General features: G+C 41.4%; 1 protein-coding gene across 6 annotated transcripts in view; it reads right to left on the reverse strand.

The window, feature by feature from the left end:
- The window catches only part of LOC102937532 (interleukin-1 receptor type 1), an 82294-nt gene that overhangs the window by 2524 nt on the left and 54641 nt on the right, over positions 1-25129 (reverse strand). For all 6 annotated transcript variants that reach the window (XM_043536749.1, XM_027831092.3, XM_043536742.1 and 3 more), the window contains 7 exons: positions 24823-25012; positions 21783-21957; positions 17051-17116; positions 12086-12206; positions 6258-6403; positions 3847-3990; positions 2634-2798 (listed from right to left, as the gene is read on the reverse strand). In XM_043536749.1, coding sequence (XP_043392684.1) covers positions 2634-2798; positions 3847-3990; positions 6258-6403; positions 12086-12206; positions 17051-17116; positions 21783-21957; positions 24823-25012 — 1007 coding nt within the window. The remainder of the gene's footprint in view (positions 1-2633; positions 2799-3846; positions 3991-6257; positions 6404-12085; positions 12207-17050; positions 17117-21782; positions 21958-24822; positions 25013-25129) is intronic.

A 25129-nucleotide genomic window follows, 5' to 3' on the forward strand; every position in this document is an offset into this window, starting at 1 on the left:
AAAAGTTGGCATTGTTTAAAAAAAAATATTGATTCCATACATATCTTTAGATAAAGCTACCAAATGTCATTAGTATATTAATACATGTAACAGGATTGCTTGCCCCTGTGCTTTAGAGCCTGGGGCTAAGCCAGCCCTGATTACAGGACAAGCCACACCTGAATTGAATCAAGTGATCCCAGGGTAAAAGGCATCAGGAAGCTGCAGGGAAGGGGCTCCTGCAGAGTGAAGCTGTGGGGGGGGGGGTCTCCTGCAGTGGTCCCTGAGGAAGGCACAGTTCCTGAGGGAAGACAGGCTGTGCCCAGCTTAAGCTGGGGGCAGGGGTGCCGTGTTATTCTGATTGTTCTAGAACTCTGATAATTTAATAAAAAGGCCCAGACCCAAGAAGGGCTGTGATTGAACGAGACGGCATGGAGTTTGCTGAAAGAGTCCTGAAGAAGAGGAAAACCGGGGCAGGCCGCTGCAGAGGCACCCGCTGGCCACAAGAGGGTGGTTGGGTGGCAGCTGGCCCTGGTACACTAAGTATGTTGCAACTAGATCATCAGGAATAAGTATCAGTGTGAAAAAACTCAAATTCCTATGAAAACTAAAGCAAAAATGCTCCGCCTTAAATCGTGCCCTGCAGACGGCTCAAGGAAGTAAATTTCAAACAAGAGGACCCCCACCCATGAGAAGGCCTGCTAACATAACTAGAAAGGTCTAGGAAATGACAGCAAAAGCATACCAGCCAATCTGAGGCCTGTCCTACACTACAGAGTTAGGTTAATGTATGGCAGCTTATATCGACCTGACTTTGTAAGGGTCTACACTACAACGTTGCTCCCACTGATGTAAGTCGCACGCTATGCTGACCTAATAACTCCACCTCCGTGAGAGGCATAACACTTAGGTTGATGTAGTTAGAGTGACACAGTGTCTGTGTAGACACTGAATATCAGGGGGTAGCCATGTTAGTCTGTAGCCACAAAAACACCAAGGAGTCCGGTGGCACCTTAAAGACTAATAGATTTATTTTGGGATAAGCTTTAAGTGGTTTTTTACCCATGAAAGTTTATGCCCAAATAAATCTGTTAGTCTTTAAGGTGCCACCGGACTCTTTGGTGTTTTTGTGTAGACACTGTGTTACTTACATCGACTGTTGGCTGTCAACCCCACGCGGGGCTCACAGTTGGGGCCTGACATCCCCCACACTGCCCTACTTAAGTCAGTGCAAGCACTCCTGATGAGGATGCACAACACCAGCTGAAAGAGTGTAGCGTGGACGTGAACCACCACTGTAATTACTTGTGGTGGCTTTACGGCAACCTAATATACATCAACTTAATTTTGTAGTGTAGATAAGGCATCAGCCACAGAGACCTACTGTAGGGCAAGCAGTGTAAATATTCGTTTTAGTAAAAATAAGTTATCTGCATTACTAAGGATTTATTCAGAAATATGAATGCCTTCTGCTAAAATTATATCTTAAGACAAAAGCATGTGTAACCCACACACCTCCTGGGTGTGGTGTTCTGTCCCCTCTAGGGGCATCAACACCACGGAGAGAAAGAGATTAAAGAGTCTGCTCTACAGCCTTAGCTAAGAGGCATATGGCTTTTAGCTCATGCATTAGAGGCTCACGCACTAAGCTCCAGAGATCCCAGGTTCGATCCTACCCGCCAGTGACCAGGGTCTGTCAGTGTTCATATGTTCATATGGAAAAGCTTGCTTTTCCAGAACTAAGCACATATTGCTTACTTTGACAAACTTCCAATAGAAACTTATTTGATTAAACAATTTGGAAAAAATAGACCAACTTTTAAGCTTGGTTTTAATTATTTTATAGTGCATAAGTACAGCTGAAAGTGTATACAAGACGGTACATGAATAACTCAGTGTTATCCCCACCTTCTCCTCAGGAAAGCAATCAGTGAAATATCTTTCCTCAATTTCAGTGCCAAATGTTAGAATCTTAATTTCAGCAAAATATGGCAAAAGAAACATTCCTTTTAAAGGCACTTGGAGAACACATTGTTTTGCTCATATTTGGATTAGAGTCATGCATTTTCTCATCTCTTACTGATCTTTTCTGATACCGGACACAAAAGAGTTGCTTTGTAATAATTTTTATGTTAAGTTGAATCATTTTGCCACACTTAAGTGCCCTCTCCCCCTCATTGCCAGATGAGTCATTCACATTTTATTTGCTCTTCATGGGTAGCAATCAGAGTGGAAAAGTAAAGAGGTACATTTGCTGGAGGTGAAATGACATGCCAGTAGCACTTCCCTTCCTTCGCAAGTGCTGCTCTGCCATTGTCTCTGACCCTGTGGACAATGAAGGCTGTTGCCAGTCCTCTCCCTCCAATCAGCACACCAGTACCAGCTGCTTAGGCTAGCTACATATTAAAGGAAGAACTAGGAGCTGATCGGAGGAAAAGCAGACAGGGCTTTATGGAAGCACCAAGCACAGTACTTCCACATTACCCATGGAATTACACAGGAGGGAGGAAAAGGGATAAGAGACTGCCTACGCTAATCAGGCTGCCTGGGGCACACAAGTTTGCTTATCTCCATTTCGAGGTTACTTGCAGCTCACCTTTGAGACTGGTGAGAGAAAACATAGAAATTCCAATTTTTAAAAAAAAAAATCTTACCTTGTCCTGGTAAATCATCCCTTCCAAGTATAAAGAGATTGTATCCACACTGTCTCTCTAAGACCTCAGGTAATATCTTTAGCACAAAGATATCTGGTGAGTAGAGGCAGCTTACTCTGTTTTTTGGATACAGCACATATGCATCATAGATCTTCCCATCTGAAACTAAACAAGGTGAGCAAAATGATTAAGACCAAAAAGCATATTTAATAAGAAAGTAAACTATAGTTTTCCCCACACAACACTGCCATGGGCACAAATCCTTTAATTAAAGTTACTTACATAAGTATAATTACTCACACTACAGTAACAGTTTGTACACGTAGCCCTTTAAACTTTAATATGCAAAGGTGTAAAATTGATTACCTTTGAACAGTCTTTGCTCTACACTAAATAAAAAAAGCATTATCACCAAACTATCTGGTTCAAGTACAGCATTTTATTTAAGTTCCAAGTTACTCATAACTGGTGTTTACTGCTTATGACCTGAAGTTAAAACAAACAAAACAAACACTATTCAGAACGATCAGGAGTGTTATGATGTATCTGGAACAAAATTTCCAGTAAGGCCCGATTTAATAAACTTTGTACAACTGAAGTAATTACCTCAATGCAGTTATTAAATACATTTTACTTCTCTCATGGTACATTTCCTCTCTTAGATCCTCACGATTGATTTAAATTCCAGTATTCTGCTCTCTTGTGTATGGCATTCCCATTGCTAATGCAAATTCCAGGAACACAGAGAAAGCCGAATATCAGTCCAAAATATGGATCTGAGAGAAATTGTCTTTAAAAAACATGTAGATGCTTAGGATTTTTCTCTGCGCTCTTTTACAAAAATGCACTTTCATATGATTTATTAGTACTCTTCCAAACAGTAATTAAAGGGAAGGTAGCTTGAGCACATATTACAAGTGCAGAATACTTCAGCCAGCCATTTTAAGGCAAACAGCAATACAGTACATCAACAAGTCAGCACACTGCTATCAAATATACAAGCCAATCACTGCCATTTTAGAAATCTGAAGCATTTTAAATAATCTAAGTCAGAAAATCTGCAAGTAGTTTTCATCATACATCTCAAAAATGTAAATGTACCCACTTTGGGGGAAACTCCAAATGGGATCACTCTCACTCCAGGATCATTTCTTGAACGCATTCCCAATTAGATTTTAAATACTGTAATCTTTTTTCTTAAGAAAACACATACCTTCTTTACTCAGAAAAGGATGGCAGGAGTTCCGATACCAAAGCACAATGTCAATCTTGAGTAGCTTGTAGACAAACACAGCAACAACTATTACAAATACCAGTGAAACAAGTCCTCCAATCAAGTAACCCTGAATGTTTGGAGCTGCATTAGCAAAGGGGGAAAAAAAGATACATTGGAACTGCAGCATGTGTCAAATGAAACATTCAAAACATTTTCTACAATCCAACAATTTGGTCTCTTAAAACCAGCTACTTGTGTAAGGATTCAAACCATGCAACCAGCAAACAAGGAAAGACTAAAGATTCTTCCTGTATGGTTTCAACATAAAACTGTTATTGGCCAGCCTGCTAGTAAACCCAGAATGCATGCCGTCTTGTCTCAACAGAGGACATCTTTCAGTCAAAAATGTTACCATACAAATGCAAAGAAATTGTATTTTTCAACCAGAAAAGAAATGCTGATGTTCATGCTGACAAGACAACTGACTCAGAATTCTCAGACAAGTTTGATTTAGGACTTGTCTACACAAATATTCAATTTGCAGCAAGCTGGGGTGTGAATCTACCCACATTGTGTAGTTCTCTTTGAAACAGAACTAGTTCAATATTCCTCTAACAAACTGTGAATGTGCATCAGGAGGGTGCACCCCAACAGTTAATCCATGGCAGCCTAGGAGAGGTAGATTCACAGCCTAACTTGCAGTGAACTAAATCTTTATGTAGACAAGCCTTTGTTAAAAAATTGGCACCTGGTTGTAGAAAAAAAAGTAAGTAGTAAGACAATCCCACATGAAGACAAAGAAAAGTGAACACATAAATGTGTTCTCTTGTTACATCATATGCTCTCTGGAACTGGAACAGGAACGATCATTTATTAAATGACTGTCCTGTGTTTAGCACAGTGGGCGACCAATATGGTAGAGGTTTCTAAGTGCTAATGCTGTGTAAGCAGCAACAACGGAAAATTCCCAATTACCTGAGTGGGAGTTGTTAGCACTCAGCACTGTGCAAAATAGCCCATGTTTATTTAAGTGACTAAATATGGTTTTAAGAGCACAACTTTAGGCACCCAAACTTTGATAATTTGGGATATTAACAGAATGAGACCAGCCACAAATAGTAATTTTGTAGTACGAACTACATTATAGGAGTATTGTATTGTCTCATTTTAGTGCAATCTGTGCTCTGTAGTTGCATTAATGGAGGATTAAGATCCACAGTCAGAAAAAGTCCCAAAGAGATGCAATATCTCTGTAGGGTCCATTCTCATGAATGAAGTTGCGTCCATTGTGGAATGCAAGTTTGCCTTTTGTACTCAAAAACTGCTTTGGGCTTTGCTTTAAAGTAGTATTTTTAAGTCTTATAAGCCTCCCCACTCTGCTATGCCTTTATGAACTCTAGCTCCCTCTTCCACTCTCCTTTATGGCACACTAAGCCAGTGGTTCTCAACCAGGGGTACGCAGAGATCTCCCAGGGGGTATGTCAACTCATCTAGATATTGTCTACTTTCACAACAGGCTACATGAAAAACACGAGTGAAGTCAGTACAAATTAAATTTCATTCAATGACTTGTTTATACTGCTCTGTATACTACATCAGTGTGCCTCAACCTGTTAATCATGATTTATTTTATAATTATATGGTAAAAATGAGAAAGTATAAGCAATTTTTCAATAATAGTGTGCTGTGACACTTGTGTATTTTTATGTCTGATTTTGTAAGCAAGTAGTTTTTAAGAGACTTGGGTACACAAGACAAATCAGACTTCTGAAAGGGGTACAGTGGGGTACGGTAAACTGCTGATTATGTGCCGAGTCACAATGAATTTGGCAATAGGGACTTTTTAAATGTTTCACACATTCCACATTAAACAAAGCAAAATCTACACTCTAGGACAAAAAACAGAGTGTACAACAGGGGGAGTGGTGTGTGCATGGAATTCCTGCCTATCTGTTATGGAGTGATGAGGATAGAGGGAATCAAAGAAGAAGCAGCAGCCACTGCTATATATATACTCTTGTCCTCCTCCACACCTCAACAAAAGAGTAGTAGTAGTAATCTACCATGTCTGGAATAAGCTAATTATAAATTTGTTTCCATTTATTTTTTTACTGAAAAATATTTCATTGATATTTTCTGAAAGGCTGTTGAATTGAAATACAGAGTCCAAAGTTTATTAAAACTGATAGTTTATTTAAATGTGGTAATAGAAAGAATGTAGAATACTTTAACATTAGTATACAATTGTAACATCCCAGTCATTTCTGTTTAATACAGAGCTGCTTTACACAGTTATAGCCAATTATGGTTGATACTAGCTGAATCTTTATTAAACTGTTCCCTTTTCCTTAATTTCTCATTACATAATCAGGTTAGAATTGTAGTTATAAAATTATTTTATATCTTACCTGGGTGTTTTAGTACAATGTATGCTACAGCTTCGCCATAGGGATGCAAAACATGACAGAAAAACGTGTGAGAATAATCCTTACTTTTCACTTCTGAAATGTTGAATCTTGCTCCAATTATAAAACCACCTCCCTGGGAAGGTTTTCTATCATCACAAAAAAAAACCCCCACCAGTGGATAGAGAAATTATATATTAGAATTTCAATATGGACTAGGCAGACTTAACTGCAAATACAAGAAAGTTCACTTTTACCCTCAAGAGTGTATTAAGCAAATAGAATTCAGGTCACTTGTGAGCAAACATTGATATTAGGAGTCAGGACTTTATAGTACAAAGCCTAGTGTCAGCAAAATAATGTACCAGAACCAAGGGTTTGAAACTACACGGATGGAACAATGATATTACACAGGTTGAATTACTGCCCACATTAGAACATTTAAACTTCTGTGGGAATTGCTGTCAGGTACTGTGCCTCCATATTTTCAGTTCTGATACTGTTGCTGGCCACTTTAAAAAATAGCTCCTTTCCATACCAACTGAGCTTTGGTTAAAACTGATTTAGCTGACATTATGGCTTTATAATTTAAAAGATAGATGAGGACAGGTTGCAAACTGATTTAGTTGTATTGGCATCCCATAAGAACAGTTACATACTTTACAGTAGCCAGGGGTCTTCGAGATGTTCTGTCCATATGGATTCCACACTTGGTGTTCATGCACCCCATACATGAAAGATCAGGTTCTTTTGACCAGCAGTGTCCACTGGGGCCATGCCTGTCCCCTAAGCATCCTCTTAACTCCCTCACCCAAGAGCGTAAAGTGCGGAGCAGGGCCTCAGTGCCTTCACCAATACAGAATCCCAGGGGAGCAGGATTCCATAATAGGGAAGGAGGGCAGGTCATGGGATTCTGGTGGACAAAACATCTCGAACCACAGTACTGTAAGAAAATAACCATTCATTCCAAGTTTGTGTCCACATGGTGGGTGCTAGGAGCCTTATTTAAAAGATTGTAGGACAGCCTTACCAAAATGAAGCTTCTTACAAGACACAGCTTTAGTAAAGTGTGTACCAAACTACGTAACTGCCCTATAAATTTCAGAAATAGACCACCTGAGTTCTGGTGGAATGAGCTCAGCTGTGCCTATGTGGCTTTAAGCTGGCTAGGCTAACCCATTAAGGTACTCTTGCATAGCTAGAAAGCCATTTTGATAACTTCTGTGAGGTTACTGCCTGATTCCTAAACATATCCACGAAGGACATGAGCGGTCTGGGTGTTCCTAAATGGTTTGTCCTGTTCAGCGAATATAACGTTCTTACTGCATAAAGTGTGTGAAGTTTATTAGTAATGCTAAACCACACTCCAGGCCTTTCACTGCACTGCAGCAGTGTCCACACAGTGTGCTGTAAGCTGGTGTGCTGATGGTTCACACCTTGGTTTGTGACACAGTAATTTGCCATGTAGACAAGTCCTTGGGCCACTGGCTGCCAAGCTTGAGACAAATCTAACATTGACTCTTTTGTCTCAGTTCCAAGAGTCTTGAGAGGGAAACAATGTCTCATTTCTGGAGTGATGTTCCTTTCTCAAGGAAATCAACATATGGATCTAAGTAGACAACTGGGACATCTCAGCATTGCAGCTTGGAGTTGGAATCATGGCTGATGGGGTGCACTAGCTAAGGAGGACCGGAGGGAGGACTGAGCCTTAACTACTTCCTTCTTCTCCATATCTGAGATGGCTTTTATGGAGTACTCTAGAAGAAAAAAAACTTTAGGTGGCCAACCCTAGTGTGACACTCTATACCCCTGGGGAACACCTTTGAAGCCACATATTCATTGTTGGTATATATTTGTGATATTTCATATAAAGCATGCCATGTGAGGTATCGTGGGAAAGATTATGATCTGCTGAAACCCACTGTTGCATCTAAACATACATCCGATGAAGTGAGCTGTAGCTCACGAAAGCTTATGCTCAAATAAATTTGTTAGTCTCTAAGGTGCCACAAGTACTCCTTTTCTTTTCGTAAATAGGTACAGTAGCTCCTTGCTAAACATTGTAGTTATGTTCCTGAAAAATGCTACTTTGAGCAAAATGATGTTAAGTGAATCCAATTTCCCAAAAGAATTAATGTACATGGGGGTGGGAGGTTAAGTTCCAGGGGAAATAAATACACATACACACACTCACTCACTCACTCTGTAAGTTTTAAACAAGCAATTTAATACTGTACACAGCAATGATGATTGTTAAGCTTGGTTGAGGTGGTTGAGTCAGAGGGTGGGACATTTCCCAGGGAATGGCTTACTGCTAAATGATGAACTAGCATTCGGCTGAGCCCTCAAGGGTTAACACATTGTTGTTAATGTAGCCTCTCACTCTACAAGGCAGCACAAATGGAGGGAGGAGACACAGCATGGCAGTGGCTGCAAACATTGGAAACTGAAAGAGTGATGAACCCACGCTATCCCACTGGAGCGCACCACTCCCTCCACTTTCCAAAGTGCTGGTGGGGGGGGGGGGGATGCATGTGTGTGTGAGTCAAAAACCATTAACAGCCATTGTCCTGCTAGGGAGTTACAATTCAATGACTAACTTGCACAAGGCCACACCAGGGGAATTGCTCAATCTTGCCTGGGGACTCAGCAATGCCCACCAGACATGCCTGGACTTGTGTTCTCCAAGCACATGGACTAAGGGTATAAAACAGAACCCACGCTTGGCCTTTTCTCCTCCCCACCTACGCTGCAAGCAACAAGGACACTCAGAAGACTGAAGACTCCAACAGAGGAGACTAGCCCAGGGTGAAACCTGTGTACTCTGAACTGCAATATCCAGTAGCATGAGAAAAACTGCTTAATCTAGATGTTGCCCAGTCTAATAGGGTTGAGAGTGTAGGCTGCATGCTTATATTTTATTTTGGTAACCACTCTGACTTTTTGCCTAATCACTTAAAATCTGTCTTTTGTACTCAGTAAACTGGTTTTCCTGTTTATCTTTACAAGTGAGTTTGCCTGAAGCACTTGGTAAATCTAATCAGGTTTACAAAGGCTGGTGTATGTATATCCACTTTCCATTGATGAAGTGGTGAACCAATTAATAAACTTGCATTTCTCAAGAAAGGGTCTTGAGAAGTGCAAGACAGTATATTCCTAAGGTACAAGGCTGGGAGATGGGGGGGGAATTGGCTGGTGCCTTTCTCTGTGTGATTCATGAGTGGCTCTGGGCGCATTCATGCAATCTAGCTGGGTATGTGGCTCCATGTGCAGTTGTGCTGAGCGATAACAGCGCCTGGAAGGGTTTGCTGCTTGTCACTAGCAAAGAATTGTCAGAGACAGCCCAGGCTGCAGAGTTAAGGGGGCACAGTGGTCCCACAGTCCTAGACTGAACCCTGGGGATCCTGTCACACCTACCCTTTGGAGTCTGTTTGGAAACAGAGCAGCAGATGGAGCACCAATAAGGTATATGACCTTCACCTAAATCAAAACGGCACCTAAGAGGGCCCATCATTGAATGGTGTAGAAGCATCACAGGAGAAGTATGTCAAACCCTGGAGATTTAACTTCTGCCATAGTGGCTCAAGTCCTGGTATCAAAGGGAGAGGGCGGCGTTCTGCACCTACCTACCTACCTACAGAAAAGGATTTTATTAAGCCAACAGGGACATTAAAAGAACTAGCTTAACAACTATATTAACTAATCACTAACACTAACTACAATAGAGTTGCAGAGAAGCAGCCTGACTCTGCACGGGTTCCATCTTGCTACCATCGATGGCAAAAAAGAATCGAGGGATGGTTGGTCCCCTCCCACGAGTGGGGTAAGGGAGCACGAGGATACCTAGGGAACAAGCACAGTCCCAACTGAATTTGATTTGGCCAAATGAATCCAATTTTGTGTGCCTGCACACCAAGAGTAGGATCCATGTGAACAATCACTTGAAAAAGAATACCAGCTTCTACCCTCCCCATAAATCATTCTACGTGGTTCATCATCCAGCATTTTTGGCTTCTCAGTGGATAAGCATTCTGTCATGCTCCTGATGGGTAGCTGAGAGGCATGTTGGGAAGACTCCTACTAATTAACAGGACCAGCAACAGTTGGCAAATCATTCAAGCTTACACAAAGCTGACTACAGAGTCTGTTTATAGAAAGAAAAAAAAGTCAGTTAATATAGCCCATGCTAACAGTGTGGCTCTGTCCTCTAGTGATTAGCCCATGTACAGAGGTTTCTGAATTTGCTGCTGCTGTTGAACTATGGAAACTGGCTTTTCAGTTCAAGGGTTAAAGCTTATACTTTTAGATCATAGAGGTCTCTGTTTCAATCCCAGTTATCACCTCCTCCAGAGGCACAGTGTTACATGTGCAGCAGAAAAGTACATCTGTACTTGAGCTCAGCCCCAAGTGCCTATCAGGAGCTCATCCTTCAAAAGGGTGTAAGGAGGAAGCAATAAAGAGAAACAGGTAAGACAGGATTAGGACAAGAAATAGCAGAGAAAGAATCAGGCCAAAATTTTCACAATGTAGTGCCTGAAATTAGACACCTAAAGTGTTTTTTGGAGATTCCCAGGTATCCAACAGCTCCAGCTGACTTCAAGGGAAGCTGCAGGTATTCAACACCTCTGAAAATTAGGTTACCAAGAATCTATATTTTTAGGCACCCAAGCTGAAAAGTTTTGCTTAGGTCAAAACTAACAATAATTAACTTACTCCTGGTGCCTCAGTTATGTGGGACACTAAGGTTTAGAGGTAAGCAGGGAATGTTAGTCTCACAGGCTACAAAAATAACTATAATACAATAAAAATCACTCACCCTATAAATCTAAAGGAAGAAAGTAAAACTAAAATTAAAGAATTTTCCTGAGGAGCAGGTTGGCATTTAATATTCTCAAAAATAAAGTGAAATAAATAAATAAATAAATAAAACAAAAAAGGTGAATGTGTCAATCTTCTCTAAACAAGAAAATGTTTTATGAAGCTTCAACTTGATTCAGTGGCAGATATTATGTAATTTGTGAACCTGGCCACCGCATACATGCAAGCAGAGCAGCCAATCTTAAAAGAACTCAAGGAAACACCTATTTTATGTATAATGAATTGTTCCCATACTGGCAAACTGGGGCTGGTTTTCCGCTGGGGCTGGTTGAGAGCAGCCTTTAATCTATGGATGAAAAGTGCTAAATATTATCATGCTATTATGAATTTCCAAAATCTAGATAAGCTGGCCTCAATAAATTACTTATAGAAAAAACAGGTAATTATTAAATGTATGGCAAATTTGTTGAACATGAAGTACTTTCAGTGGTCTGTTGGCATTCATTAGGGAAGACTGAAAAAAGTGGGTTTGTTTAGTCTGGAGAAAAGAAGACTGAGAGGGGTCATAACAGTTTTCAAATATATAAAAGGTTGTTACAATGAGGAAGGAGAAAAATTGTTCTCATTAACCTCTGAGGAGAGGACAAGAAGCAATGGGCTTAAATTGCAGCAAGGGAGGCTTAGGTTGGACATTAGGAAAAACTTCTGAACTGTCAGGGTAGTTAAGCACTTGAATAAATTGCCTAGGGAGGTTGTGGAATCTACATCATTGGAGATTTTTAAGAGCAGGTTAGACAAACACTTAACAGGGATGGTCTAGAAGATAATACTTAGTCCTGCCATGAGTACAGCAGACTGGACTAGATGACCTCTTGAGGTCCCTTCCAGTTCTACGATTCTATGATTAGACACTATTTTGTCCAACAATTACTTTTATAGATTATTCACACCAAATAATTTTAAAATATTTTAGCATTCAATCCACATGCAATTTGATTTGTAAGAATACTTACTCATAGAATTGTTCTTTGTAGGTATCATCAAAGATAGCAACATCCGTACCATTGACTTGCCAGTATGCATTCAAAGTACTTATGCTACTGGATATATTACAGTCCATCAGGACATGAGATCCTACAAAACATTTAAATGTGACAATTAAAAATCGTGTACCATAAGCAAGCAGGCTCATATGATTATGTAAATAGTTTGGGAAAGGACAGTTACTTAGATTACAGCAACTGTGGTTCTTAGAGGTGTGTTGTTCATGTGTGTTGCACTTTTGGTGCACACACTCCTACCTGCTTGAGACCAGAGTCTTTTGGCCAGCAATGTCCATTGGGGCTGTGCATACATTCTGAGTGGCCTAGTGCTCCTCTACTGAGGGCATAAAAGGGGGTGTGGGGCCAACTGCCACTCAATTCCTTTGCCACTGCAGAATCCAGATGTTACAGAACTACACAGTAGCAGGAAAGAGGGCAGGTCATGGAATACATATGGACAATGCATCTCAAAGAACTCCAGTTATTATAAGGTAAGCAATTCTTTTTTGAGTGCTTGTCCATAAGTATTCCCTGTTGGTGACTCACAAGCAGTAAGTAACCTGATGGAAACAGGTAGGTGCTCAGAGTCTGCTTAAATGAAGACTGCAGTACAGCTCTGACAAAAGCAGCATCAGATCTCAGATGCTTCTACCACGAAATACTGTTTGGTAAAAGCATGGCTTGAACTCCAAGTAGCTGAAATGGATACGCTTAGCACAGAAGCCGCAGAAGCTGTTCAAGTGCACTGGAGCAAGCTCTAATCTGAGTTGGGGATCTCAACTAGCTAATTCATAACAGCTCTTACTACATCACAAAACCCACTTGGAAAGCCTCTGGGCTGACAGAACTTTTCTCTCAGAAAATATAGAAATGTAAAGAATAAATAGTCATGGGGAAATCCTGAAGGATTTGGTTCTTTGTAAGTAAAAGGGTCCTGCAAACCTCTAAGGCGTGCAGCCTAGCCTCCCCTGGATTAGTATGTCATTTCTAAATGAACATTGGCATATTAATCAGTTGGTTTAAAGGAAAGCCCATAAATCCTTTCGGTAAGAACTTGGGATGGGGTTTAAGTGAAAATTTATCCCTCTGGTGTCTGCCATATATGTTTACCAGATTCCAGGAGAGCATCATTAATGGGAAGTGCCAACTGACATAGAGAGAATATGTCATAGAGAATCTCCAAACATTTGGGAGGATTTTGTACCTCTTCTACAAGTTTCTTGGGAGAATCAGCTATATGTATGGACAGATCTTGAAAGCTCTTATTGACATACAGATGAGATGGTCTAGAGGGGACTACCACCTCATCCAAGGTCAGGAGAGTGTAGCCTCAGAAATTGGCTGATCCTCAGCTTGACGGTGATCTTCCTCAGAAAACTCCTCACGGGGCTCAAATTCATAGGCTGCAAGCCTAGGTTCCTGAGAACATATAGGGGAGGAGGTTCTCATTCTAGCAGGTGGCACGGAGGTGTGATGTCTTGGGAGGTGAATACCCCAGGGGTTCAAATAGAACCATGTTGGAACACTGTATGGAAATGGGGCAGGGGAGCACAAAGAAGGGTACCAGGACATATGCCTACTCCACATCACATTTGACACCTTCACATAACTAAAACCTCCTTAATTCCTTCTCAGAGTCACAATACCATAAGAAGGGACCCTTGGAGAACAAGTATGGGAACGTGTTGAGAGTCAAAAGATGAAAACAAGCACTCCAGATTATTTTTTTGGTTGCGGGGGGCGTGTAGCAGGGGAAGGTGGAGGGGAGCATTCCTGGAGTCAGAATGCTAAAATTTGCACAGTAATTCTAGAGGCCATCAGCACTGGGGAGATAATCTGGGCCAATGAGGCCTTGAGCATCAGTACCATGACCAGTGGAGAGCAGAGGAGACTTTGATTCCTCTAAAAGCTGGAGATCCCTCAATACTTCATATTTTCTTAGTATCGACAGGGATGGTGTTACAAACCTGAGTGCAAGAGAAGAGAGTATCAGGGTTGATGGTAAGGACATGCCCAGTACTGACACACTTGATGCTGAAGAGAGTAGCATCAAGAAAAGCAGTACCAATGAGGCGGATACCATCACAGACGCATCGAAGCACTCAGTGTTGAGGTAACTCCCAATGCTGTGGCCTCTGTCCCGGAGGCAGTTAACTTTGATTCCCAAGATCGTGCCAGAGCCATAGTGCCACGCTGCCTTAGAGATGCTGTGGTACCCAGATTGGGCAATGGAGTCTCTTTAGAATGGGAGAAGTGAGGTGACTTAAGGCTTCTTATTGAGGATGCCCATTGGGGGATCGGGTCTACTTTCCCCACAGAAGTGATGCTCCTTTTTGTCTGATGACTTTGTTTAAAGTCCTAATGGAATGCAAAGCCTGAATGGTCTTAGAAGATGGAGCCTCGGAGCTAGAGGATCCAAACTCACAGGAGCACTTCTGGACTGCCGGAGGGTTGTGGGGGAAGAGGGAGAGGAGGTCTGCCCTGCCCAGACTGAGACTGCTCCATGCAGCCAGCCTCAACAAATATTTCAAGACACGTCTCCCCAAACCTTTAAGGTCCTTTTAGAAAAGACCTTGCACACCAAGCATGTGTCAGGGATACGGGCTTTCCCATATAGAAGAGATGAGGTATCTGGTACGCCTGTCATCAATCACAATTGCTGCCTTACAGGAGGGGCAACAGATTCACACAGATTCCAACACTGCGTGATTTTGTGGGGGGAGAACCACGGGGGAGAACCACTAAATCCTGGGGCCAAGAATAAAACCCCAATCTGAGAAAAAACAAAATATGGAAGGAAAAACTTCCAAATATCAATAAAAATATCTAAAGTGGTGGTTCTCAACCAGAGATACATGTACCCTTGGGGCTACGCAGAGGTCTTCCGGGGGTACCTCAAGTCATCTAGATATTTGCCTAGTTTTACAACAGGCTACACAAAAAGCACTAGCGAGATCAGTAAAAATTAAAATATCATACAGACAATGACTCATTTGTACTGCTCTATATGCTATGCACTGGAATGTAAGCGCAATATTTATATTCCGATTTTTTTATTATATGGTAAAAATGAGAAAGTACACAATTTATCACTAATAGTGTGCTGTGACACTTTTGTATTTTTATGTCTGATTTTGTAAACAAGTAGTTTTTAAGTGAGGTGGAACTGCTTTGAGCAGGGGGTTGGACTAGATGACCTCCTGAGGTCCCTTCCAACCCTGATATTCTAGGATTCTATGAACTTGGGGGCACGCAAGACAAACCAGACATCTGAAAGGGGTATAGTAGTGTGGAAAGGTTGAGAGCCACTGATCTAAAGTTTGCCAGCAGGCAACCACCCTAACCAACACTAATCTACATACAATTAACTGTAGCAATTACGAAAAAAGATGCTTCAAGATGTAGACACTGAGGAGCTCCATCTCCCAGCCACAGGTGGGGAGAAGGAACTGAGTGGCAGTTGGGCCCAGTCCACCCTCTATGACCTCAGTACAGTAACACAAGGACACTAAGAGTACGTCTACCCAGCAAAGAAAAACCCGCAACTGGCCTGTGCCAGCCAACTCAGGCTTGCGGGGCTTGGGCTGTGGGGCTGTTTCACTGCTGTATAGATTTCCAGGCTTGGGATGAAGCCTGAGCTCTGGGACCCTCCCACCTCGCAGGGTCCTAGATCCCGGGCTCCAGCCCAAGCGTCTACAAGGCAGTGAAACAGCCACACAGTCCAAGCTCCGCAGCCCGAGCCAGCTGGCACAGGCCAGCTGCAGGTGTCTAGTTGGTATGTGGACATACCCTAAATGTACATACACTTCCTTCCAATGGGCATTGCTGGCCAAAAGTCACTGATCCTGAGCACGAGGTGCAAATGTGCCCCAAGAGCAAAATACATATGGGCAAGCAGTCAAAGCAGAATTGTCATCTGGCTTTTAGAAATCCTCAACTCCTCGGGTAAGATCCTGGCCCTACTGAAATCAATTAGAGTTTTCCATTTACTTCAATAGAGCCAGGATTCCAGGCTGGTTTTGCCAGGCTGCTATTATGATCTGGGAGGGGTTACAACTACTTTGGAGGACAGGATTAGAATTCAAAATTATCTTGACAAACTGGACAAACAGTCTGAAATAAATAGGATGAAATTCAGTGAGGACATGCAAAGTACTACACTTAGGAAGGAATAAATCAATTACACAAATACAAAATGGGAAATTATTGCATAGAAAGGAATACTCAGAAAAGGATCTGGGGATTATGGAGGATCACAAACTAAATGAGAGTCAGCAATGTACTACTGTTGCAAAAAAAAAAAAAAAAAAAAAAAAAAGCAAACATCATTCTGGGATGTATTAGCAGGAGTTTTGTAAGTAAGACATGAGAAGTAATTCTTCTACTCTACTCAGCACTGATACGGCCTTAACTGGAGTACTGTGTCCAGTTCTGGGCACTACACTTCGGGAAAGATGTGGACAAATTGGAGAAAGTCCAGAGAACAAAAACGATTAAAAGTCTAGAAAACCTCTGAGGAAAGATTGAAAAAATTAGGTTTGTTTAGTTTGGAGAAGAGATGGAGGAGAGACACGATAATAAACTTCAAGTACATAAAAAGTTGTTATAAAAAACAGGAGAATGATAGATTGTTCTCCTTATCCACTATGGACAAGACAAGTAGTAAACCTCCTTAAATTGCAAGGGAGATTTAGGATAGGCATTAGGACAAACTTCCTAACTGTAAAGGTAGTTAAGCACTGGAACAAGATACCTAGAGAGGTTGTGGAATCTCTATCACTGGAGATATTTAAGAACAGGTTAGACAAACGTCTGTCAGGGGATGATCTAGATAATATTTAGTCTTGCCTCAGCACTGGGACTAGTTGTCCTATCGAGGTCCCTTCCAGTCCTACAATTCTATGATTAGTGATTTGTTAGAAGACAATTACTTACCAAGTTCTACTTCAATCGAATGGTTTTTTGGATAAATAAACTCTGGTGGTGTCCTCTTTGGGCCCTCTAAAAAAATTTTTAAAAAAAGATGTTAACAACCAATGGTGATTACCCTTACTACAACAACTGCTACGCTACTGGTTTTACAATGGTTCTGTTTTATGGGTAGTTGACAATGAAGTCACCAAGTACTGAATATTAATGCACATAAAGGTCATTTCAAACTTTCCAATATCTGTAATAATAGATTTCTTGTTATTTAGTTAAAGGATTTCACTCTAGGATCAAACAAAGCATAAGTTTCACCTTATCTGTAAATATGCAAAAATTTTCAGATTTATAGGAATAAAGCTATAGGAAGCCTAATACCAAAACAAATTCTCATGATACATACAAGGGTGGGAAGAAAAAGGGGGAAGGAGAGGATATTTCATTGACCTCTTGGATGTTCACCACAAACCTATGTTTCATGTATGTTTTATCTATTCAGTAAAATAATGTCTGGACCGGAGCTTCGAGTGCATAGTAATCAGGAATTGTATTGTTTTGTATGCTTTATCAATCACGGTCAGTCTTCAGCAAGTAATAGCTGTCCTCTCACCACAGGTAAAATCCTGTTCTATTTAGGCTCTTATAGAATACCAACCAATGTTATGCAAGTATATAAACCAGGGGTCGGCAACCTTTCAGAAGTGGTGTGCCGAGTCTTCATTTATTCACTCTAATTTAAGGTTTCGCATGCCAGTAATACATTTTAACGTTTTTAGAGTTCTCTTTCTTGAAGTCTACATTATAACACTAAACTATTGTTGTATTAAAGTAAATAAGGTTTTTAAAATGTTTAAGAAGCTTTATTTAAAATTAAATTAAAATGCAGAGCTCCCCAGACCGGTGGCCAGGACCCGGGCAGTGTGAGTGCCACTGAAAATCTGCTCACATGCCACCTTTGGCCCACGTGCCATAGGTTGCCTACCCCTGATCTAAATCAAGTAGGTCACCAAATCAAAAATCTTGAAGATGGAAGTTTCATCTCAAGCAGCCTTTTTTTGGAAGAATGGTTATTTTCATGGTGGTTCTTGTAGTGTCAGTCAGCATTTGACACCACAACATTATATACACATATGCAGCAGCCATGATACTAGCGGTGAATTCGGGTCTCAGGATGGTCAGGCAGCAAGCCTGACTTTCCCTTAGATGCACACAAGCACGTCTGACAATACCAAAGCTAGTGCTGATTCTAAGGCAGTTTCCCCATTTTAGTATTTTAGGTTTGCTGGAGACTCAACGTTTGAAACTAATTTTTTATTGCAAAAGGACTAAAGTAGCTGGCAGTGATTTTGTTGTAGTCAGCTATTTTATGCCCCGGCCCACATCTCCCTCTCCACCAGTAGTGGTTCTAGCTGATTCCTGAGAGCAAGCTGATCACCCAAGCCATAAGGATTAGTTTCCCAGCAGGTTTGCTTTCATGGTCTTCTCTCACTCTCACACACACAAAAAACACAGCCTGATTGTGTGTGTGTGTGTGTGTGTGTTTGGTTTTATGCATAAAACTCCTTTGTGGGCATTCCACTACACAAGTCTCTGCATAATAACCATCAGTTCCCCCAAACCCATCAATTTTTAATCCTTGACACCCAGACACTTAATTTCCTTTCCCCTTATCAATTCTTCTTTAGATGTCATGCTCTCCTTCTCAGCAACAGCTAGTGCTGCTGCTCACAGTGGCTGAGATTCCCTCCTTTTCTCCAACAGCCTCACAGAGGGAGAGGGGAGGAACTAAATTAGACTGAGCAAGAGATTAGCAGGGTAAGATGATGTTCTCAAGTCAAATCTGCTCCCACTACCTATTGGGAACCTGTCAAATGCCAAAGATGTCAGCAGGAAGCTGCAAGATGGGGCTTGACCGCCAGAACACCTCTAACCAAAAGCTAGATGATGGGCAGATCTGCTTCCCAAACAACTATGTTTCCGAATGGCACACTGAGCCCTGAATCCCGCAGGCAGGCACTAGAGCTGGTCAGAAGTTTCTTGACAAAATGTTTATGAATCAAAAAAATGCTGATTTATCAAAACTGAAACTGTTTGTGAAATGGTCACTTTAGAATCTCCTGACTTGAAAAACAAATTCAAAAAGTTGCCAGAGTGTTTTGTTTATACATTTTTAAAATGAAAACTTCCAGTTTTTTTAGTTCAAAACTACATGGTTTCAAATTTTAAGCTAATTAGACTAGAAGGTTAAGGTGAAAAGGTTGAAATGGAAAAAAAGTTTTGATTGACCCAAACAAAAGAAAATTCAGGGTTTTTTGGTTCACAATTATTGGAGATTTTCAATGTATCAAAAAAAAAAATCAGGCAAAACTTTTGAACCCCAAGAGTATTTGCCAGTTGGGAGAACTGTTTCCTGCCCAGCTCTAGGTGCCAGATCCTTCTCTCTGCAAATCAAAAAAAAAAAAGAAGTCCTAAACCCATCTTGCCTATCTGTCCCACATCTCTGCTGCTGTATTTCCCATCCAAGTCCTTCTGAGTCAATATTCTGTCCCTTTTCCTATCTCCCTGCCCACATAAACCAGAAAGTTTGGAAGCCACTACAAGAAACCACTTGTGCTCCTAGTGCAAGACAGAGATAAGGTCTCAAATGTTTTAGGAGTTACATTGAGATTTATACATTATATTTTAAATGTATAATACTTCCTTCCACATGTCTCAGGAGGCCCGTAAATTCACACACATACAAATGTGTCTCTTCTCAGAGATATACAAAGCCCAGTATTCTGCCCTAAAGGTCAACAAAACCCAGGCTCTGTCTGATCAGCTGAAGGAGCTAATCCTAGAGTCAATAATACTCCAATGGAAGTATCCCAAATTAAGCTAGGAGTTTGGTTGAATGCTAAACTGACTTCAAATGCTGTGGCAAACCACAGGGATAGGAGTATCCCTGATATCAAGTACCCAAAAGCAAATAGGGAACAAGTGAATTGTTAAAGAACTGGTAGAGCAGGGGTGGCCAACTTGTGGCTCTGGAGCCACATGCGGCTCTTCAGAAGTTAACATGCGGCTCCTTGTTTAGACACCGACTCCAGGGCTGGAGCTACAGGCGCCAACTTTCCAATGTGCCGGGGGATGCTCACTGCTCAACCCCGGGCTCTGCCACAGGTCTGCGCCCACGCCACCCCTTCCTGCCTCCTCCCCTGAGCCTGCAGTGCCCTCGCTCCTCCCCCTCTTCACCCAGAGTCTCCTGCATGCCATGAAACAACGGATCACGAGGTGCGGGAAGGGAGAGGGAGGTGCTAATTGGGACACACTGAGAGCAGGGAGTGGGGGAGAGCTAATGTGGGGCTGCTGACGTATTACTGTGCCTCTTTGGTAATGTACATTGGTAAATTCTGGCTCCTTCTCCAGCTCAGGCTGGCCACCCCTGTGGTAGAACGTATTCCTATTGCCTACCACCACCAACGCAGGCAGGCAAACATGTTTTGTGCCTGCCGTAATCTTCAAGTGGGTCTTGTGTGGTCCCAAATAAGCCACACTGTGGTCCATAAATCGAAGAGGCATAGATTAGTGCAATAAGGACTGGCTTTGAAAGAGGAGAACAAAAATGATGAGCCAGATGCAGAGGAAAGAGGTGCTGTTGGCCATCAACTTCATTCAAGATTCTAGAACTAGTTGCTGACCCAGAAGCGTTCCTAGCTCAGCAAATACAGGTTTTGTGCAACTTTAAACTGGAATTCCCCCTCCTGATTATGGATTACTTTTGGTTTTTGTGTCTTTTCGGGTGAGCACTTTGCAATAATACAGGCTGTCACAGCCAAAAAGACAAAATGCCCTAAATTGTTTCCAGCTCTGCACAGACACAGTCTTCATTTTTCATTTTAAGCAGAATTGTTGATTGATAATCTTCCCAAAGGCAATTTCCTCTTACTGTTTGCAGTCAGGACTCTCCTGTGCTCTCACTGGGGCAGTGAATCTGTTTTATACGGCGCTCTAAAGAGGCCAATGGACCCAAGTGAATTCTTGAAGTGTAAAAATACTATGCAGATAGTGGCATATTCTTGCCGAATATTGATCATCTTTTTTCCTCAACTATTTACACAGTGGTAACAACAAGTGACAGTTCCCTATACTACCATCATCATTACAGGTCACCTCTTTCACAGCTGTGTATTGAGACACTGAAACACATGCACAATTATGTAGCATTGGCCTTCAGTAAAATAAAATACTGCAGTACCAACAAAATTATTTTGGAAGCATACTGGCAAGAGTAACAAGTCATGCACTTTAAGCCCTGGATATCATTTGCTCTGTTATGCCAAGTACATTGAGAGTTTGGATTCTGGTAGTTTAAATTTCATCAATAGCTTAGCGGAAACTAGTGTCACATGGTCTCTCACCCTTTCCTCACAAAGAAACAGATCTCAAGTCCAGGGTTTTTTCAACTGCGGGTGGTAGACCTTTTTCCACAATGGGATTGCAAGCCTTAATTTGATCCAAAATACAAGTAGGGTAAAAAGTAATTGTTCCAACACAAAATTCTATTGTAGTTTATTTCTAACATTCTGGGGAAGAACATTTTAGAAAATTTTCAATGCTTTTAAATTTTACAAACCAGCTGCACTTTTTGAAGGTGAAAGATTAGAAGTACTGTGGCATGCCAAAAACTAGCTCTATTAATGCTAAACTTTAACACAGGAGAGTCACAGATACAAAAAAAATAAAAATCAGAACATATTACCTTCAACGTCTGCATAAATGGTTCGTGAAACATTATGTTGTATTCCCATATAAGTATATGTTGTCTGGCACGTGTAGTTTCCTTTGTCATGCATAGTTACATTACTAATCGTAAGATAGATGTCACCCTTTCGAGAGAGAAACCTGTTGTCCTGCAGTAATCCAGGCTTACATTCCTAAATAAAGCAAAAATAGCTGTGATTTAGGAGTACTAATAAAACATTGATTATTAAAGCATTTGCACACAAAAAGTGTTATTTGAACCATGTAAGATACAGCTCCCTGCCCAAGGTGTATATACTACCAAATATTCTCTGAATATGGGAAGGTAGTTGTCAAGTTTAATATGAATTTTTAATAACTGCCAATTTAAGGTACAGAGCTTTGGTACTGAAACACTAACAATACGTCAGTCTATTTTAAGAGACACTATCAAGACTGAAAGTGAAATGTTTTGTTAGAGGATATGTTGGGTTTTTTTAAAATAAATAAAATGGGAGTAATATTCAAAAAACAGAAGTAATTTTGAATCGAAAAAAGTCAAGACATTTCATTCTGAAAAAGTCAAAATGCAGGGTTTTTCCCCAGCTGACACAATTCAGTGAACTCAACACAAAAATGTTTCAGTTGACCCATGTGGTTTTCAAAAAAATGTTAGTCCAAAATTTTTTAGCCAGCTCTAGTTGGGACATCTATCCAGATATTTAACCTTTACAGCATATATTGGTGCTGTTTCTTAGCTGGATGGCATAGTCATTTAACTAAACTGCAGGAGCTAAGTGCTTTCTTCCTACAATAAGAGACCACGACTAGAACTCATTTCTTCTTCATGGCAGTGAATAACGAGGCCCTTGACTTAATGGATTTTATTTTTTGTTTTTATTCTGGAAGAGATTATGTTTTCAAGCATCTAAACAGATTTTGCATTATGTTCTCTTCTGATTAAAACACCGTTTTAGAAGTTTTCCAATGAAACTTCTAAGAATAGTCTCTCACGGTACTCTAGGAAAATGGGTAAGAGGGAGACTTAGTCAGGAGGCACACTGCATGGCTGAATCATCATTTTGGTCTTGATATTAAACGTACTGTATATTCTTTAAGTGATGGATTACTTTAATTTCCTACAGAGTGCAGCAAGGAGGTGTTTCTAGGAGTATTAATTTAAACTCCAATTTTTAAAGCACTGTAGGTATTCCCCCCCCCCAACCTAATCACGGTGCATGCAGAAAGATGCAATTTCTCCATTAACTAGACCCCCCAAAACCATTTAAGACTTTGAAGATCAACAATTTGAATTGTACCTAGAAGCAAATAGAAAGTCAGTGCAGTTTATGAAGCCCAGGGGTGACAGTAAGTTGAGTGACTTACTGGACTGCTGGGGCCAGCTCTGACCCCCAGAAGGGGTGGGGCTGAGGGGGGCTCAGAGCCAGCCCCAGCCCACCCTGTAAGGTAAGGGTCCCCCCTTCTCCTCCTTCCTCCCCCCCACCAACCGGGGTAGCAGCAGCAGCCTGGGGCTCCAGGGGCTATTTGAAGGGCCCAGGGCTCCTCTGCTTCTACTGCCCCGGTCCTTTAATTAGCCGCCGGAGCCCCGAGGAAGCGGCGGGGCTCCAGCGGCTATTTAAAGGACTGGGGCAGCAGAGGCAGCTGGAGCCCTGGCCTTTTAAATAGCCCCCGGAGCCCCCGCTACCCCAGAGCTCTGGGGGGCTATTTAAAGGGCCTGCGGCTCCCCTGCTTCTATTGCCCCGGTCCTTTAAACAGCCCCCAGACTCCTGGAGTAGCGGCGGCGGGGCTCCGGCAGCTATTTAAAGGGCTAGGGAATTAGAAGCAGGGGAGCCCCAGGCTCTTCAAATTGCCCCCTGGGGAAGCTGGGCTGCCCCAGTACGGTGCACCAGCTCTTGCCGGTACGCCGTACCGGCTTACTTTCACCTCTGATGAAGCCCCAACGTAGCACGCTCCTTAAAGCCAACCTCACTAAATAAGTGGACTACCGCATTGTGACAGCTGTAGCTTTTAGTTGATTTTCACGAGTAAATCTCTTGTACGGCGCATTATTACAATCCAGTTTGGTGACAAATGCATAGATCACTGGTGATCTATATTGGAGTTGTATGTCACCACAATCAGTGTGCTAATATGCATATGAAAAAAAAAGTTTGGCCACTAATGTCTAAACCTACAAAAGCACTCCTAACACGGTATGCCCACCTATCATCAATGAGGCTGAATCCCTACTTCCACCCCCCGCCTCCCCAAGTCATTCATACACGAAGATGCCACTTCTCTAGATGCTTCCTCAGGAAATCATCACCACCTCCATCTTGCCTAGATTGAGTTTCAGCCAGTTTGCTCTCATCCTAGGCTCCATCAGACACACAAGCACTTGGGCTTCTGGGTTTTGACCTTTACACAGAAGGCCGCTGTTCTCCTAGATAATTTAGCTTGCTTTGGGACCAGAATCTACACCCTTTCAGGCCCGTGTGGCCTAAAATGACAGATACTTTCCTGTTACTGGAGCAGAAGATTTAACAGCTTTGATGAGCTTTATTTTCTTTGAAGCTGAAGCTGCACTAGCAATGTAAAGTGCCAGATTTATTTAATCTTTAGGAGACAAAGCACGTCCAACAGGTTTTTAAGAACTGTAAGCTACAAAAGAAAAGTGATCCAATTGCATGATTAAAAGTGTAATGTGTTCATCTACTTCATATTTTTAACCAATTACACATCAAAGTAACATATAGCAAGATCACTCTCACATTTTTGATGCTGAAATATTATGGACTATCTTACAATTTAAGTATAGATCAGAATCTTTTAGAATATGCTTTGGAAAAATAGAGAGGTTGGGTTTTTTAAATGTAAATGTAAGCACATTCTTATTGTGTTTCCTATAATATTCCAATAGATTTGGCAAGTTAGGTACCCATTCACATTACACAGAAAAAAAAATCTTGTCTTTCTCCATTACCATGCACAGTTAGCTTACTAGAAGCGTTAAATTATATGATAGGGAATGTTACAGTAAAAATACATATACACAGTACCTTATACCACTGTATTTCAGGTGCAGTATTATTTTCATCATTAAAATATTCCAGATCAGGACATGTAATCTTTCCACCAATTGATGTAAACACTTTTTGTTTATATATAGTTTCTCCATTAAAACATAAGCCATCATTGTTCTTGAAAACATTTAGATGTATATATTCTTTGTCAGGGCTGTCAGAATTCCTGTAATGAGAACAGCAACAAACTGGACCATTACTAGTACTTCCCATGTCCACAATAATGCAAGTCAGGCTCTAGAACCCTGACTGGAAAGGCAGAAATGAGACTCCAACCAGAGGT

The sequence above is a fragment of the Chelonia mydas genome, chromosome 1 (assembly GCF_015237465.2).
Source record: "Chelonia mydas isolate rCheMyd1 chromosome 1, rCheMyd1.pri.v2, whole genome shotgun sequence".
NCBI classification, from domain to species: Eukaryota; Metazoa; Chordata; order Testudines; family Cheloniidae; genus Chelonia; species Chelonia mydas.